Raw genomic sequence first — 19523 nt, 5'->3', positions numbered from 1 at the left:
TGCAAGATGCTCAGATTCAAGATGAGACAAAACTCCCATCTTCCACCTCCTGGGATCTCTAAGGTATTATGCAAAAGAAGTTAGCAGCAGCATTTTTCTCCTGCAGATATCTTTATAGACAGAAGTATTTCTTAAAAGATAGGTGTGTATATATGTATGACACAGAAACTGTCTCAAATATGTACTGTTCTTTGGAATGGTAGGAAGCACCTACCATTAAGAAGGGAAATTGGCTTCTGGATCCCAGACAGATGGAACTGTCTACTTGCAACCCTGTATAAAAATCCTCTACTTTCAATCAGGAAGTTATTGAGATACATTTTTGGTTTTAGCTTTTTGTAACAGGTAGCCCTGCTGATCACAACAGCAAGTCAGGAAACCTGAATGCTAAAACATGAGCTTCATGAAGAGTATCAGGACTGAAGCTACATTAAACAAAGACTCAACGCCATTCAGGACAAGCATCTTCCTTTAAGAGATGCTACCTTAGTCTTCTACTAAAGCTAATGTCACAGTTCTCAGGTTGATTCTTGAATTACGGTTTGGCAATACAATTTTATACAGGTCCATAAAGATAAACTCCTCCTAAAATAAGAACCCTTAGTATTTTAAAGTGGTAAGATTTGCAATCTGGCCAGCATTCCACAGCAGAACAATGCTTAGGAGCTCACATAGCTTAATGAACTCAATATGCATGTTTAATTTAGTCTGACTGCCAACAGCAAGAAACAAAGCAAATCCTTTACTCTGGAGGTCTAAACTCATTACAATGCAATTTTTCTGTGAAGGAATTCTAATATACTAGATTCTTCAGTTGGACACAACAATAAATTAGGTCTAAAACATTTGGGGTTTTATTTGTGTTATTTTAAAATCAATACTTTACAAAAACGCTCCTTCTTCAGGTTGCCCTTTAGAGGTTTCTGCTTCTAGTTCTTTCTTCTTAACCCAACTCAAAGACATATTTTCTTTATAGCCTTAATTCACTATTTTCTCGTGCTTACTTACCTCCAGTCTGTAGTGACTTGCTACCTATTTCTACAGACGATCCCTTTATAATAGCCTATAGAAGCCTTCTCTTTTTTACACCAATGAAACAGGAAGAAGGGTAATAGTATATAAGCCCTTAGAACAAACTTCAGTCAGTATAACAATTTGCTAATTTTTCTTGTTTATAGACAAACTATATTCTCATTTGAGGTTTCTTTTAAAATAAAGCAGCAGTTACAAGCCCTAAAATCTCAGCTACTTTACAGCATTCTGTAAACTTTCTTTTATTTGTTCCCAGGATACTTGATAACTACTGAAAAAAATCTGAAAGTGAAATGTATCTTAGCATCTTTGTTTTATGGTTCTCCTTGATGACCTTTGTCTGCAATTAAATTCTAATGGAACTAAAATTAACTATGACGTTTCCAACAGGCATGTGATAAATATAACTCAAAACCCAGTTCACTTACATGAAAATGATAATTAAAATCCAAACCTTCAGATCAGGAAAAGTATTTTATAATTACTGCATTAATCATGATTATAAAATCAGCAAAAATAGCAATTTCATTTGAAGCAGTTAACCCAGTTTAACAGCATGATATTTTTGTATTTTGTACCTTTTTAAGATAAGAAAGATTGTCAACAACCTCCCTGGGTATGCTTTTTTCCAACCAAGTATTTCAATGATATGTACAGAATGATGTTAAGTAGTAACAAGGCTAGGAAACTTCTAGAAAACCTGCTTATGCCATTGAACTAAGTACAAAGATGTTAAAATTCTGAATTTTTAAAGACATTGGCAGAGGCAACTGTCACAGACAAGACTGTACACAAGGAAAGAAAACGAAAGCTCAAAATTCACTTTTGTGTGCAGATAACCAAAACTAGAAGGAGAAACAACATGAATTTACGTGTACCTCATTAAAAAGTCAACAAAAAAAAGTACAAAACATATTTCCAGAGGAAAGAAAGTACACACCAAAACCAGAGAAGATTTTTATGCTTCTAAAACCACTCCCATTAGAAGATGAAATTTGAACCACTTATTCTCTACTGAAAAACTCCTACCATATTAAAATTGGGGGGAAAAAAATCCTAGGCATCTGTTTTGCTTTCTGAATTGCAGTCTGTATTGCTTTCATTTTAGTCAACAGTTTACAATAGTTATAAAAGTGAAACATTAAAGCAAAGACTAGGACAGAAACTAAGAATAATTTACTGTTTTCTCTAACTGTCTGGATTGAGATCAGATGGGACAAGTATAAGCAATTACAGAACCAACGATTTCTGATCTGTATCCTTCTGAGACAGAAGTAGGAGCTGGGATTCACACCATGTGGCAGATGCCTCACTAAGCTAATTTACCTCCCAGATCTCCCCATGATTCAAGAAGTCTGTCCACATGCCATCTGCGGCATTCACATCATTCATAACTGACCCCAACAAAACTGTTCTCTTCAGAGAATCCTACAACAAAAGTGACTTTCTGGGTATACAGGAAGTTTAAGGGATGTATGAAAAATATCAGAAGTCCCGAGAACTTTCATATGCAGGAATTAAAAAAGGGTATGGCCAAAAGTGACCATTAGATCACCTAAGTTAACATGTAAACTTCTTTCATAGGACATACATAAGCCTGTGTAGAGTTGTCCAGTCTTGATCCACAATTATCAGAAGCGCAAAAAGCTATTTTACACCTTTACTAGTCAATTCTAATGGTTATCCACCACTTAACCTCATTTAGGCACAAAGTATTACAATACACCATTGTACCTAAGAGGGTAAAAGGAAGGCATCAAGGTAGACTGCAATTGCCTGTAACTGACTTTTATATTTGATATGGCAGCTCTGGGCATTTGAAAAAAGAAAAAGAAAACTGTCAGTTACCTATCCTATGTTGTTTAAAATAGCAAAATAATAATAATAATAAAAAACCCCACCAAACCTAACCAACACACGCCACAACTTCTTTTTAGTATTGAACAGTACAAAGTGTATCTCAAAGTTGAGAAGAATCACTAGTCCACAAATATTTACAGTATAAACCTTTTGCATGTACCTAACAAGACAGAAAAGGTACTGGGAACTGAAGAAGCAGAGGAAAAAAAACACCTTAAGGGCTATATAATATACATAATATGAAGACTGAAAATAAGACAGACCATTTATAACCAGACTTCTCAACTTACCTTAGCATCTTCAGGGTTGTCACAAATAAAGGTTTCCCCATATGGAGAGATGATAGGTGGCTTTTCTTCTGTGGAAGTGTCTTAAAGGAAAAAAGAGTCATACATCAATGCTCTATTAAAGTACTAACGAAATCATCTCCATCCTTCTCAGAAGGAATTTTGAAGAACAAGAAACAATTTCCCATTTCTAGCTGAACTTCAGACAGTTTTCCCATTCAGTCACTACCTAGTCAGACACTACTACTATTATTACTATGTAATTTGCCTATTACTTGCATACAGGCATTTTTCTTCTTTCCCACCCTGCATCAAGCTAAAAAACCAAAACTTCTGTTGCACACTCTTAGGAGCAATAGCTCCAAAGTGTCCTTTTATTCTGACTTAAACAAAAACCAACAACACAAAAAAAATAACCAACAAAAAATACCCCACACAACAACTAACCCAAAACACATGAAAACTCATTTGTGCACAATGTTCATTTTGCCATCAAGTATTCACTTGAAATTAATATGCATAACTTCAAACAAGACACACCTCTAGAGCATGAAAGAACTTTTGTTTACAACTGACTGCAAAAGTCTTCTACACTCTTCCAGTAAACTATTTAATACGATTAATTTTCTGTTATTTCCTGAAGCTATGAGCACTAACTAACAAATTAAGCAGCCTTATTCAGGAATACATGTCTTGTAACATTCAAGAAAAAGCTAAGTCTGCTTAAGAAATCTGAATCTAATCTTAGAAAACTCAAAATACTGTAGCCTAAAAAAGTATACTAAAATAAATTAGGTTTAAAGAGTAGATTTTATGATTTTCATTATATTTGTTCATAAACAGAAAGTAAGTAAAAATGCAGAAGTGCTTAAATGCTCTGCTATTACTTTTTTTCCCCCAGACCTTCCAGATGACCGATATTTCTTAAAATAAGCAAATCTATACTAATTTCAGACACCTTCATGTCTAAGGTTTTTTCCTCAGTATTCAAGAAGTAAATATTAGCATGTTTGACTCACTGTCTCGTGAAATTTGCTTCCCAGTGCAAGAAATATTTACAGGATCCACATTTCTTCTTTTCTGAAGGGAACTTGAATAAAACAAAGCACAGAATAAAAACATTAAATGAAATTTCCCAGAAATGGAGCAAAATTATCTTATGCAGTTAGGCTATTAAAATTATATACAAATATAGAAACAATCAATTTTAAGTCTTGAGAAAATTTCTGATTTAATTTAAAAGTCAACTAAAAATGAGGTTTTCTCCCTTTCTCACACTAAATACTTTTCTGATTCTAGCACTCATCTTGAGTTTGGGGTTTTTCTGTGTGTGTGCGTTGGTTTTGAATTGACCTTATGATACATTTAGATTGCTGGGAAGCATGGAGATTCCACATTCTTCCCTACCCTTTACCTTCCCTTCTCCTTCACACAGATATCAATGACTATATTTAAAGAAGAATGTACTATGAAAGTCTAATTTAACATTAAGCTCAAAGGAAGCCTGGGCATGGGAAACCAGATAAAACAGGCTCTCAAGCACTGAAAAAAACTGCTGTAAAGTTTTGATTTTCTAAGGTCAATTTTTTTCCAGAAAGTTTTCAATCTGAGACACAAAAGACATTGTACTGCAACTGCCTGTGACTACCACTGCATGTTTTGTAGATAGATAAGAATGTGTCCCCACACACAACAGAAAAATTATTTTATTCTTGATGTTGTGTTGGCCCTTAATTATTTCAGCAATTTCATGTATAGTGGCACTCATCATGCTCCTAAAAATCACATTACTTTTTTAAATTATTGTTGTTGTTTTGTTATTATTGAGATTTCAAGCTGAGACAGTACCTTTAGAATAACAACACAGGAACAAATATGCTTGAATTAGTAAATTTCTAACCCATCTTTACTACTCCAGGAGTCTGTATTAGAGCTGTTTGCAGCCAAGCTCTGATTTCCCCAGTTAACATCAATAGTTAGTAATTTTTCCTCTTAATTTCATTTTCTCTGCTTGAAATAAGTGCTATGGATCCTACTGCATCCTTATAGAATATTCAGTGACTGATAAATGCCATACAAGATCCCTGAAGTTTTTCTAACAGGTCCTCCATCCTTAAAACCAAAGATAAGTATGTTTTACCAAAAATATCAATACTCCTAATTTTTGTTTCCCCACTTGACATACTGAGAAATTTTATTCTTTTAAGATTAGCTATATTCAAAACTTTAGAAATACTGTCCCATGAAGTCCAAGTTGAATTACTCCATATTACAGGCTGATGTTCCTCTACAACAGAACGCATACATTTATGAACTATTTCATATCATTTTTAACCCATGCATTAACCTGCACCAAACAAATTATTAGGTTAAATTCAACACAGAAGCTGCACTGTTTATAGTTACTTGACATTTCAAGTGTTTCCAGGTTATATCAATTAAGTTCCTCAATGATATTGTAAAATCCTGGTTTTAGAAAACACAGGGTGAGTTTGGCCAGTGATGGTGGATCATAGCCTAGCTGTCATACATGATTTGTTACTCTCCCGAGGTATAATTACAAAAAGTACACAGCAAATACTTTAAAAGTCTGTGTTTCTTCATACATCTTACTAAAATTGATGTAGTTACATCATTTGAAGCTCCATTAGCCAACTAACTTCATGCATTTGTACTAATCTAGTCATAAAGAACCTGATATGCTTATTAAAAAAACCCACATATCTAACTTTTTCAAAACAGACCATATTTTTTGTTATTAGGTTGGGATTTTTTTAAGGGTATTAATAGCATTGAAACAAATTAGAGATACAGCTAAGCAGCTTTGACTCAAAGAAGTTTTAAAATCACAGTTTTCTTCCTTATGTAAATCAGTGAGCCATTGACTTCATTTTAGGGTAGATTGATTTAAAAGAGGACAATGGTAACAGCAAAGAGTGAAGATAAAGTCAGAAGGAAAGAAAAAATTAAAAATCAGTTTACAAAGACTTGCCTTTTTTAAATTCACATTTTTTCAGGATGTGTATATTCTTTTTTTGTTATGTACCTACATGTACGTATACATGGCAAGAAAACCTGCTAATAAGCAAATTAGTCTTTATCCTCACAACCAGAAATAAAAATTTTGTCATTTTTTGAGAACAAAGTTCTATTCTAACTTAAGTCAAGTAAAAACTACTTCAAGATATAAAGTAAATGAAACAAGTTTACTTTGAATATCTGCTTGAATGACAATGTATAACAAACAACATACAGTACAAGCTATAAAATTGTAATAATTTGTTAATGCTCAATAGAACAGCTAGTTAGTTATTGTACAAACTGAATACCTGGATGGAAAAAACAGAAAAATACTGAAGACTTCTCTGGAAGCAAATAAGATGTAAAAAAAAAAAATCTTTTATCCACACCAATCTCTGACTTTCCTTAACCATTTCCAAAATGTAATATCTCTTCAGATAAAGATGATCATTAATTTTGCTCTTTAAAGGAAGGTTAGTGCAAGCAGTCTGCCAATCACAAAGAGTGCCAATTCTACAAATACATAATAATAATTTCAATTAAATTATTGCTTTGTAACAACTGTGGAGATTAAGACCCACTATTTTCATATATTAAGAGGTACCGGATGTGGCTCGGGCAGCATACTGTTCCCCACCACCCTTTCCTTAAGAATAAACAGGATGAAAGGGTGTGATGAGGCAGTGACTGGTCCTGCTAAAGACTGAGAAACTGGAAAGGCAAGAGCTTTGCACTGGACTGAGCTGAGCTGTTTTATTCAATATACTGCTGTCACCTCACAAATAAAGTGAGGGAGAGAGGTCACTGCAAGCAGTCAGTGCTTCAAAACCTTCATCTGCTGAGTGTTTTCAATGAACAAGGCTTTTGTTTTCAAGCTCATTCAAAGCATGTTTTCTTTTCTGTCTGTCTGAAGACCTAACCCTCCCATAATGCAAACATGTCAAAAGCGCTCCAGCGTGCTGTCAGATTCATGGACTGCTTGCAGAGGTAAATTAGTTGTGATGCTTGACCATAGGAAAAGAAGAGCAGCTTTTCTCTCCTGAAACACTTGTTTTGTGTGACAGAACACCAAGCAGAGGGACACAGCAGCACCAGCTTGGGCACCTCATTAGCAATCTTACCATTTATATGTTAAGAAAGAGAGTCTAAACAGTATCAGCACCAAGCAAGAAGTTTCAACCATAGGATCTGCCAGCTGCAGAAAACAAATAGTGCCTGCTCAGCACAAGGATCAATATTCATTTCATTCATTTATATTTTCCCCCAAATGCAGCTCGTTCTCCAGAATTACTTTTGATCTAGTTGTTTCTGTTAACGAACAATCAGAGCAATCCCACTTCTGAAGAATACAGCAAAGTTGAGGGATATGAAAAAACCTAAAGCATATAGAGTTCATCAGTCTGAAATTTTCTGCGTAGCAATCTTGTATAACAAACAGGTTTAGCACGCCATAAATCTGCTTAAGCTTTTTCTTTGAACAGATTGCTGCTCTGAATGATGCAACAGTAGCTATTTCACTTGAGTGACTGCTAAATGACATGATCCAAAGCATATAAAACTCTCTCTATGCTTATTATCTTCAATCTTGCACTAAAGGCACATCAATAGTTAGCTCCATCCACTGCATTACTTTCACTATTTTGTCTTACAGAAGCTTTTACTGAAGCCTGTAAATGGAAGAAGTCACTTAGACCAAAAGTATCAAGACTGACCATGAAACTTCCAACCCTCTGTGTTTAACTCTTTGTTCTGTTCCACAACACGACTGGCGAACCACATTAAAAATTTAAGATTTCTCACCTAAATACAGAATGCACTGTCTCAGAAAGGGTGATGACAGTCTAATAAAGATGTTTTGGATGCAGATTATTTTAACTTTAGAATATGATTTGCAATCCCCTTAATAATTCTAGTGCTTTTAAACATCTTTCAAGTCATCTTTACCAATTCTGCGTCAACAGAGAGCTCATCATAAGAAGGAAAAGTCTAGCTGACAAGAATCTGACATAACTATGCATCGCTTCAATACTGATAACCCAAAAACACTACTAAAATCTGCACAATGACACCACTATCAAGAACACTGTGTAATTGTCACTTTAAAAAAAAAAAAAATATTTGCGCCCCTCAGTACTACAGTGATGCCACATATACTTCAAAGAAGAAAGAAAACCAATATATTTCCAACTCCTAAAATGCTATAACGTCTTATCAGCTGTGTTTTGTTACAGGCAAGAACCAGGAGCACAAGTGAGGCACAGGGAAGCAAATACAATTGCAAGCAAGGCAAGCACACCATTAGTAACTAAAAGTGACACGGTCACAGCACTGGTAAGGGACATAAGGAGACTCACCCTGTGAACTTTTTGTGCCAGATTGCACATAGGAGATCATGAGAAAATAATTTCCTTGCATAAAAATTTGAAGACTAATATCCATGAATGACTAGAAAGAAACACTGAGTTTCCCAGATTTCAGCAGGATTTCTCTGCCTCTATGGAAAAGCCTTCACAAAACGTAATACAGATGAAACTATGGTCTATCAATAAAAGTCAGTTGAGGATGTTTGTCTATGCAGCTCTGTAAGGCAGACATGATCTTTCCTGATGTTAAAGATGCTGCAAGCTGCTATTTTAAAGTTCTGCATTAGTTCTTTGCCTCTAAAAAAAAATACTCAGCAAGGTTATCAAGAATGTTTCTGTGAAGTTTAAGTTCTGGTTTAACCTTGACCTTGCTCAGACAAACTGCTACTTGTCCTTCGAGATCTCCATATTGTTATAACTGGAGCATAAAGATGAAGAAAATAAGTTGGAGGTTGCAAATCAAAATGGTGGGTAATGACCCAGTCACATATCAATCACTAATAGACTCTGATTTGAAGGATTTACTTCAATGGTGGGAAGATTATAAATATAGCATATACTCTCTACTGGATGACTGTTTCTCAAAGGACGTTAATAGTACTCTTTTAGTAACTATTGTTATCTTTTAGGATGAGATTCCCATTTCAGCTCAGCAGGAATAGCTTTATTATATGAAGTAGCAATAATCACTCTACCAAACTTAATGTAAAGCTACTCCTCGCTTAAAGACGATTATACTGAAGTTTCAATAAGCACAATTTTTTTTGGCAACGTAAAACACACTGATTAAACAATTTTTAAGGCATACAAAAATATCTTAATTGTTGCAAAGAATCTTTGCCGCTCCATCTGTTCAATCAGACAATTGTATTACAACGTTCAGTACTGACTTCTTTCAGTAATCTAAAAGAAACATAAATGCTGGGAAAACTCTGTATTTAGGGCATGTATAAACTCGCTAACGATGTTTCTAACCGCTGAGATATGGAGATGAAAGACAAGCTAAATACAAAACATTCTCAGACATGTCCCTTCCAGGCATAGCTAGTGGTTTAAAAAAAATAATAATTTTTTACTTTAAAAAGTGCAACCTAATGATTTGGATATGACTACGCTGACAAAACTTTGCATATGCCTTTGCATTGATTTTTCTTCTCTGTTAAGACACTTAACCAGCATGACAGGTAAAAGATTATATAGTTAACAGAACCAAAAATATTACAAATCAGTCTGTGGGGAGACATTCTTCATTTACATAACCTGTAATATTATGATCAACTGCACATTCTGTGCCTATTATTTTTAATGTTCAAACAATATTACTTTTATTAAGATAGGCCTGGAGTTAAGTTCTAACATCAGACCTTTTCCTTTACATTCCATCATAGCTCTGCAAGACAAGCTACAACAACTAATTCTTATTCAAGACAGTAAGTGCTACTCACTAATTTGTGGATTCAAGCTATGAACTCAACCATTTTGAAGGAAGAAAAATCCACACCCACACCACATGAGTATTTTGAAACAAATTCAAATTTTCCAGTGCAATTTATCATAACAAACTTTATAGGACTCTATCCAATACTATCCTCACCAATGCTGCAGAGAACTATCCTTACAAAGATTACATAAACTCTGAACACCTCTCGCATCTCTCCTGTACAACCCCCCCTCCCTTTTTCCACTTTTTTCCTGATGGAATGCCTCAAGAATATTTTTATACTACAACATCATTAAAAGCTAAGGTTTTGTTATCATGAAAACACGAGCAAAAGCCAACTCCTAATATGACAAACCGGTTGCATTCATTTGCTGATTTAACAGTTAAATGACAACCAATTTAAAAATTAATCTAAGACCCATCTTGAAGAAAGTCCTTGCTATAGACCTACAGGATAATGTAGTTAACTCCTCTACAAAATAAATGTCCTATTCTAATTCAAAACAACAACTGTTTATATTTACATATAAATTTTATGTGTTTTAAGGCTAGAACTTAAGATTCTTGTGTAATCATCTTGTTATGCCCATCCATACAATCATATCAGATGCATCTTTCTTTGTTTACAGGGTGGCTACACCATACAATACACAAAACAGACAAGAAGGATTTACTAAATTTTGCCCCACTTTTTAGATAAAACTACATTAACATGTGAAGGTCTGTAAAACTTCCTAGATCTTTCTTATAAGTTACATATATAAAATAATAAATATTTATTTTCCAAGAACAGCATCCCTTGAAAGATACAGCTGTAAAATTTATAAGATACAAACTGAATACTGGTGGCTTACAATTATTGTTGTCTCATCATAAAAACAGATTTTTATTCTTAAGGGTGAAGGTTTACCACTCTTGAAAACACTATTTTGTCACCATTTCCCTCTGACAGATCAGAATTTCATCAGAAACACGAACTATATCTAATTAATATTATTAGCAATGTTTTGGTTTGGAAGAGATTCAACAACTTTTTGTTATTTTTCAATCTTGGTTTTGTAACATTTATGTATTTCTATTCTTCCCCATCTTAACAGCACACAGATTAAGTTTTAAAAATGCTTGATATAGTTGTTTTTAGTTAAGGATTATACCTAAAGCAATAAAGATTCCTTTCTTTGAAAATAAGTCGACGCAAGGATGACTGGGGAGGTTATAAGGAAACATTGTTCTAAAATTTCCCTTTATAATCTCATTGGTGCTTTTCATTTGCATTGAAGCTTATCCTCCTTCAATTTATTTGGCAACATTTATACCAAATCCAGTGTATCTACAGCACATGCGTTGAAAGTCCACAAAAAAACCCAAACAGAAAAAACCTGCAAGAAACCCCAAACCATAATTTCTACAATGATAACAATTCTTTATGAGAAAGAAAGAACAGTTACCTTGATGAAGCTTGAACTTCACTTGATTCTGGAATTTCTGGTACAGGCCGATGCCTTAATATAAAAGACCGGGTTGCTCTTGGAAATACTTTCATGCAGTTTTGTGCATAAGAACCATATAAGTCATTGTCTATCATTTCTCCTTTAAACTTAAAGAATGGAGAATTTGGCTCACTATCAGATAAATCATCCTCATCTGAAAACATGAGATGTTTGTTTTCATTGTATTTTGTCTCACATGAATGAGCAAACGAAGTAGGAGGATCATGAAATGCCAAACAGCCAGCCAAGCGCTCATCAGCTTGGTATGCAGCAGCTTCTTCCAGTGATGTATCTGGCTGAGTATTCATCTTAATACATCCAATTTGATGGATAGCTTTTAGCATTCTGTCTGAATTCTGGTATAAACTAGAAAAATCTGAATTTTTAAAGCGATCGTCATTTGCCTCTAATAAGTTTTGTTCTGCAAGATCAAATCTTTTGTTACCAATGTAAGCTTTATTAAGCTGTTCTGACAATGTTGCAGGTATCAAGCTAGTCCTGTCTATACTTGAATTGCTTATTGGAGACTCCTGATCTGAGGACAAATATTGCTGCTTTTCTGAACCTTTCAAATCTTTGAATTTTAGATTTTCACACAAAAGAGAACCTCCTTGCATTTTTGAAAAAGTGGTGTCTAATTGCTTAAGAATTCTTCTGCGATGTCCTGTAGGCAACACTCCCATTTGCTGAAGTATACTGTTATTTATTCCCATGCAGTCTGTCACAATGTTATAGCCATACTCTTTAAAGTTAGGAAGGTACTGCCCCAAGTTTATGTGGACCAAGAATTCTTCAATATCAGTGCCATTGTCTGTGGATGACATGATGGCAGCTTCATTCCGAATATTCCACCCCACAGTCAAGTAGAAATATAGTCAGGATGCATACATATTCACTAGCAACAAAGCCCTTTAAACTTGGTATCAGCCAGCCAACGGAGAACATCAGTTTCTTCAAGACACTTCCTCAGGTTCCTTCAGTTTGAACTGATGTTTGGTTTTTTTTTAAAGACTGCAAACCTATGAAAATGAAAAAGATAATTTTAAAAAAAATCCCATCTAAATTCACATTAATCTTGGACAAAATTCTGAAAGGCTCCCTGTCATTTGGACAGTAATATTTTTAAATTGCTTATATATGAAAATTTCAAAGGGCATAAACTGCATAACTTCTCCATCCTTTTATCTAGGCCTCTATAAAGAGAATATAGAAATCAAAGTCTTAAGTCAGCATAAGTAATAGAATCTTAAAATATATAATCCTAGCAGTTAACATTAACATGAACAGTTAAGAGATAAACCACTTATCTACACACACACTTATTACACAGTATTTGGATATAAGGGGGAGAAAAAGCAATCTAGGACAGAGCTGGAACCTAAAGCTATCCTGTTCCCATGCCAGCACCAATTAACTACAGCGCAGGGCTTCTACTCCCTTAACTTGTGAGCCTTAAACTCTTTTTAGCACAGAAACATGTTTTCAGTGGGAGAAAGTGAAAATGACTAGCTAAAGCATTCTATGTGAACTGTGAATTGAAGCCCTCTTCAACTGAACATCCAACTGAAAAAGTGCAGTAACCAACAAAATAGTTTACAAAGGTAGAATAGTTTCTGAGCAGAGGGTGGGGGGATTGGGAAGTGCCTTAATTGTTTAAAAAGCTACAGTCAGAAAGCTATGGAGGTGATCAAAATACACCTTGCAAGATCAGGCCCTTCAGAGAAGTGTCACAAAGGCAAACAGGAAACAGGTAACTACTGAGCTTCTCAGCTCTGTCAAGGAAGCAGTTCTCTTGGCCACAAACTAGCATAACCCCATAGGAAAGTTCTGGACTCCACAGTAGGGACATTTGGCATCTTAATTGCCGATGACAGTTCTTCCTCAATATTTCCCAACTCAGCTCTTGGCACTGTCCAGTTTCTACCACCTATCTCGAGTTCTTTCTTCAGGGCCATATCCAAATTCACAATTTACAAAATCCAAAGCAGACAACGAAGGTACTATTCTGAAGGTGTTTGAGACAGCCTGAAATCACATTTCTTTAAAGAAGGTTTAAGATCAGCTGCAGTCAGCAGGTTTCTTCACCTCCCTCTTCCCACATAAAGGGTAATTTGGCCTTAGGCAATCCTGCTGACTGTAGCAGCTGTCCTGGCATGCAGGTACTAGCCTTAAGCAGCCTGGAAAAGAAAGAACCGCTTCAGTAGAAGAGGTTAAGACTTAAACAACGATTAGAAAGAAAATAAATCATATATCCAGAATATATCCACGGTAGTGGGTAATGATACTTATTTTTCAAAATATTTCCTGGCAAGAAGGGTACTACTTATGATCTAAGAATTGAAGCTTAAAAGGTTGATTACTTTTGTACCATATAAGTTCCTCCAATAAAGGATAAAACCTCTTCCTGTAAGATTTCACCAATGTCTTTTGAGTAACTAAGTTGTTTTTCAGAAAAGTAATCATAAACAAAACTATGCCCCTCCTCATTCCCCAAAGCCACATGCAATTAAATTTAAAATCATATACTGAATGGAGTACAACCGTTATCACTGCTATCAGTAATTGTACTTTATTATGAAATAAATGACTAAATAACTAAATCATTAGAAGTCTTTTCTTCTAAGATTTTGTAAATATCTTTATTACTACCATGTTTTCAGAAAGTGGCAATCAAGAACAGGGAAAAAAACTCTCTATACTTACACCATATATATACGTGTGTGAGAGACATAACAATAAGAAAAAAAAGATGAACAAACCTACATTTTCCTGGAAATGTAAAAACGAACACAGCACGCTTACTATAAATGTTCTGTTATTTAAAATACGTCTTTGGATTCTTGCTAATCTCTTTAACTTCATTTTTGGGGCAATATTTTTATCAGCTTTGATCACTGCACAAGTCCGAGAAGTGACTTATCTTGAACAAAAAGTTCATACAAATAAATGAATACATACAATACATACAATTTTTAGAGACGACTCTGTAGGCCAGTCAGATAGCAACCTCTCAAGAAAGATCAGCTTTGTTAGAGTTAACCCTTCTCAAAAGATTCTCAAGTCATTTAAATTCAAAACACCTTGGATTGAGCTAGACTGATTAACAATCAGCTTTTAAAGTTAACGTTGTCCTTTCCCAACCTACATACTTATCTAAGCACTCATCGTTCCTCTGAAAACTTCAGACATCAGCATTTTCTCAAGCTTTTCAACGAGCCTCTAGACATAGAAGTTGAACGTAGGGCCTCCACCCATCTCTAAACCCTAAAAAATACAAATACATACTCTCTTAAGAAGTTCAATATGTACTATGAGTACAGAATGAGAAATAATTGCTACAGAAATTACTAAAGTGGGCAAAAAGTATCACACAGGCACTGTCTGTGCCAGAAAATAGTATTTCACATACCCATTATTGAACACCTCCCCCCCCCAAAAAAAAAACAAACCCCAAACCAAAAACCAACAGAACAACCAAAAAAACAATCCCAAACAACCCACATGTTCAAGTATACAAAACCTCTACAATGGTTTGTAGATCTCGATGTATCAATCTACGAGTTTTAAAGTTGGAGTTAGCAATTGGTTATCTCAGCCATTTCCACCTTCTGTGGCAGTTCTGGGTTTCATGGTAGTGTCTGGCTTTTTCTCTGAGGTATTATTGTTTTATTCTCAGACAGTATCTTTCTCGCAACCCCTCCATCTTCAGCAGTAACCAAAAAGACACAGGAAAGTAGCTTTCAGTTGTATATTTACAAATATTTTCTTATATAAATATATATATATATATATACACACACCTACACACACTTTTCAGTATCTAAATGCTGTTTCTTCTACATGCAATACCTTTGCCTACACAGCTTATTCTGGAACGTCTCCAGCATTGTTACTCAGGAACTCAAATAGCCATGTATTATCAGCTGTTTGGATCCTAACCCATGTCTGTATAAACCACATAACAATGCAGAGGATAACAATGCAGAGGATTACCTAGCACAGAACAAACTTTGTTTCCAAATTTGCAAGAAGCATTACTTTTTGCAGCATATTTTGCAAATGAAACGTAGCAGACTGAGAAAGGAAGAAACTGCTCTCTGGAAAGACACTTTGACCATAAATGCCATAACTAGTAGAAGTTGAAGCCCAAGCCATTTTCATTTTCTGTAGTAATCTACAGCAGAAGCTGTCAATGCATACATCAAGATTTATAAAGACATGCTATAGGTCTAGCCTAGCTATACAGCTGGTTAGCTACCATAAGTTCAGTCACACATTTTTTGTGGGTCTGAACAAAGGGTTATACTGACACCTGTTTTGGTTTGACTACTCAAACATTCAAGTAACAAACAGCTAAACAAATAAACAAATCACACTGGTGAATATTTGTACTGCAGGCTAGAATACTGAATCGTTTCTTGCAATATTTTATCCTTACTAAAGGCTTAAGCTCAAGAAGTATGTAGAAAAGCAGAATTCAAGGATCACCTTATTCAACAGATTAATCTATTTCAATGTAATTAATATCAATTTAAAACAATGTAATTTCCTCCACAGTTTTAATTGTGGAATACATCATAAGAAACCCTGAAGAATGTTTGTACAGCATTAGAGATGTAGTGCATATATATGATATATACACATTTATCTACATATAGTCACTTTCACATCCATATTTGTACTGTAACAAGTATAAATAACCAACAGTATTCAATATTAGTGCTCTTGGTTGCATATATCCTGTAAAACAAAACTTCTCTCAGCAGCAAGGCAAAGTAGATTTTTTTCCTACAGCATTTGACAAAAATAAATATCAGAAAAGAAAAAAAAAAAAATGAAGGGAATTTGGTCTTGCCTAAATAAAATTGATTCTTGCTGTATTATTACATTCTCCAATATAGAGTAACCAAGACAAAAGGCATCATTCAACATAGTTACTAAAGACAGGAAAATGCTATAGGAGTTGGACAAAAAAAAATAAAAATATCAAGCTTCTTGGAAGACACTTTACCATTCAACTTACAGAAATATGGGTAAAGCATCTAAATTGCTGTGTGGAAAAAAAAAAAAAAACAATCCAAGGGAAAAATCTGGTCTTTTCTTCCAAGAAAATAAGTTTTGGCAGGGGAATTGTGCAATTTCTCTTGCACATCCCAAGCCTTATCCAACTTATTTCATAGAAGTTTATGTTTCTCACAGTGCTGCTCAAACTGATTTTCATGTTCTTTTCCCATCTTATGGGAGGAGCTTAGATAATGAGGTACAACAACTTAGAGCAGCATAACAGTTCGTTCTGTTTTGCTAAAAATGACAGCTAAACAGCACCAAAGAAAAACGACAGCACTGGCACAGAAAAACATACATAACTTTCTGGATCTTTCCTTCACATGGAAGGCAAGTACCTGCATCTAATATTCTGAAAAGACACAGCAATTGATTTTATGATTCTTCCATTCTGTGACTTTCAAGTTGAAAAGTCTTCAAGATAACACTGATTGGAATATAGACAAATCTATGTTGAAGCAAGCAAGCAGTTAAACTTTTAATAATGAATTGTATGACCAGTAGGATACAGTTGAATATAGAAACTCCCAAGTGAGACTTTTTTTTGCCTTTAAGATTACTACAGATACTAGCCTGAAGAAAGTGTCAAACCCTTAGAAGCATATGGAAAGATAATCACACTTTAAGCAGTCAGTTCAACAAATACAAGCAAGTTCAGGCTTGCTCCAGGCTTCTGCTAAAGCACATACTAGATTAAGATCCAAATAAACAGGTAACAAACCCAAAACAAAACCTCACTACAACAGGACTAGGAAATGGTTGTAGATCATTAAAAGATCTTTACAAAAATCTACATAACACAGTCAGCATATCGACTGTGTTCTCAAAAAAAAAATAAAAAATCTCAAATGACCTTTTTAAAGTGGTTACTTAATGAATTAACATTTGGGTCAACTCAGAGCAAGATAACCGATTGCAACAATTCTGATAGAACTGTTCCCCTTCCACATGCAAGGAAGTTACTAAGCATGGTTTACGAAATACCTTTAATCACATCCTCTGCCCAAATGTTTCTTTGCTGTTGTTTCTATTTCAGAGCACTTCTCTCCCAGAGAAAAGTTCAGCCACTTTCTCTACCTCAGAGTCAAACCTCATACTGCAAGTAATTCCAGTGGAACCACTTGCAGAGTTGCTGGAATAAGGAGCTACACGCCATGAATAAGCATGCTGAAGGAGGCATTGGCTGAGTGCACTTTAGCCAGTTGCTCTGGTAACACTGGGTCGCTGTATCCTTCACTTGGTCTCTTATATCTAGGACATCCCGGTGGCTCTCTGGCTTTCTCAAAGTGAACTTCCTGCATTTTCTGCTAAAAAAAAATCCAAAAATATACTGGCAGCTAACAAGAAGTCTGCTTGCGTCCAACTTTGCAAAACCAACTCACAAACAGATGCACAATAACAAATAATAAATAAATAAAAAATAAATAATAAAGCACTGTTCCTTAGTATGACATTTACATACAGACCGTTAAAATAACTTAAGCTAAAAAGAAATCAGGAAGGAGGGGGGAAAAATTAATACACGCCGTATTTTCCACCTGCCTACGAGCTATTTCTTGTAAGATTCCAACTTCGGTACCTGATGCCCATCAGAACCATGCCCTGTACCACACTGCTCCGCCTCGCCCCGCACCCGCCGGTAACTTTAAAGCCGCTCCCCAGCGGCGCGGTCTGCGCTGCCGGCGGCACCGGGGCCCCAGAGCCCGGCCCACGGAGCAGCTCCGCGCTCACAGCCCGGCCCGGCCCGGCCCGGCCCGGGGAGCCGCCGGCGCAGGCCGCCGAGCACAGGGCAGCAGGCCGGCAGCCCTCGCCCTCTACCTGGCAAACGCCGCACCCTGCCGAGGCTGGCTTACCTCCGGCCAAAGGCAGCCGGGGACGGGGAGACAGCAGCAGGGGAAGAGCAGGGCTTTTACCGGGCTTCAGCTCTCTGTTCCCCCTCCGTCTCTCCGCTCACTCACTTTCTTGATTTCTTTCTCTTTCCTTCCTTCCTTCCTGCCTCCACACCCCACCCCACCCCACCCCCGCGCTGCTCCGCGGCAAGCCGCGCCCGCGGCGCTCCCTCAGGAGGCGGCCCCACCTGGGCGCGGGCGGGAGCGCCCGCCGCCCCGCGCCCTTCCGCGCTGCCGCTCCGCGCCGGGGCGGGTGCTCAGGGCGTGCTCGTCGGGCAGCATATTTCTGGAGGAGCCGGGAGGGAGCGCGCTCGCAGCCGCAGGCTTCGGCTCTGGGAGTGCTCACTGCCCCAGCGCATCGCTTCGCAGGCGCCCGCGCCCTCTCCGGCAGCCCGAGCTGGGGTGGGGGCGGGCGTCCCCCTGGCTAGGAAGCGGCGGGCTGTGTGGTAGCGGGCTGCTCCCGGCCATCTCTGGCACCAGCCGGAGCGGTGCTCAGGGCAGGTCAGGCCAGGTGCGAAGGAGCGGCATTGCCTTAACAGTAGCGGCACAGCTGCTGAGGGATTGCCAGCTTTTCTAAAAAAATAAATAATTCAAAGAATTACTAAACTGTCAGCAACGTATGTAACTTCCCCGCTTCTAGGAACTCACCTACATGTGTGAATTACAGTCATGCAACTGAAGCTAGCTTTTTGTTACACAAAATAAGACCAAAAAGTACTTTCATATACACGATCAATGTACATACACATCTTCTTGATGTGTCAGTCCTGATTTTTTTCTATTTAAATCCAAGGACGCATGTCCTTGGCCCAGGAAGCGCATGCTGTCGGGGCAGAACCCTGAGGCCTGCTGCTCTTGCAGCAGTGAAGGTTTACTGAGGAAAAAGAGGCCGGTAATTAAAGTGCTCGTTTAGGAGCAAGCACACCTAGGTTCTTTCTGCTGCTTGCCACATGCTAAATACTGCCATACCAGATAGCCTGACTAATAGTAAGGCTGTTAAAACCTGTTGGTGCTATGGCAGTAAAGTGAGGTTTCAGGATCACGATTTTGAACGTAAACAGCTTTTTCACTCTCCA

The 19523-nt window shown here is 36.8% G+C and overlaps 1 protein-coding gene across 4 annotated transcripts in view; it reads right to left on the bottom strand.

Annotated features, from left to right (window-relative positions):
* ARAP2 (ArfGAP with RhoGAP domain, ankyrin repeat and PH domain 2) overlaps positions 1-18569 on the bottom strand; it is a 130034-nt gene extending 111465 nt beyond the window's left edge. For 2 of the 4 annotated variants that reach the window (XR_008745820.1, XM_055796150.1), the window contains exons 1-4: positions 18412-18549; positions 11453-12513; positions 4199-4269; positions 3183-3262 (exon numbers count right to left, since the gene is read on the bottom strand). Coding sequence is in view for 3 of the 4 variants with exons in the window: in XM_055796150.1 (XP_055652125.1) it covers positions 3183-3262; positions 4199-4269; positions 11453-12318 (1017 nt within the window). In the remaining variant the exon portion in view is untranslated. Of the gene's footprint in view, positions 1-3182; positions 3263-4198; positions 4270-11452; positions 12514-17542; positions 18007-18411 lie in introns of those variants that run through there. The other 2 variants (XM_055796151.1, XM_055796152.1) reach the window with 2 other exon arrangements.
* Between the last annotated feature and the right edge of the window lie 954 nt (positions 18570-19523).

The sequence above is a fragment of the Falco peregrinus genome, chromosome 2, assembly GCF_023634155.1.
Source record: "Falco peregrinus isolate bFalPer1 chromosome 2, bFalPer1.pri, whole genome shotgun sequence".
NCBI classification, from domain to species: domain Eukaryota; kingdom Metazoa; phylum Chordata; class Aves; order Falconiformes; family Falconidae; genus Falco; species Falco peregrinus.
Note: the sequence above shows the minus strand (reverse complement) of the source record. Positions and strands in the feature narration are given on the sequence as shown.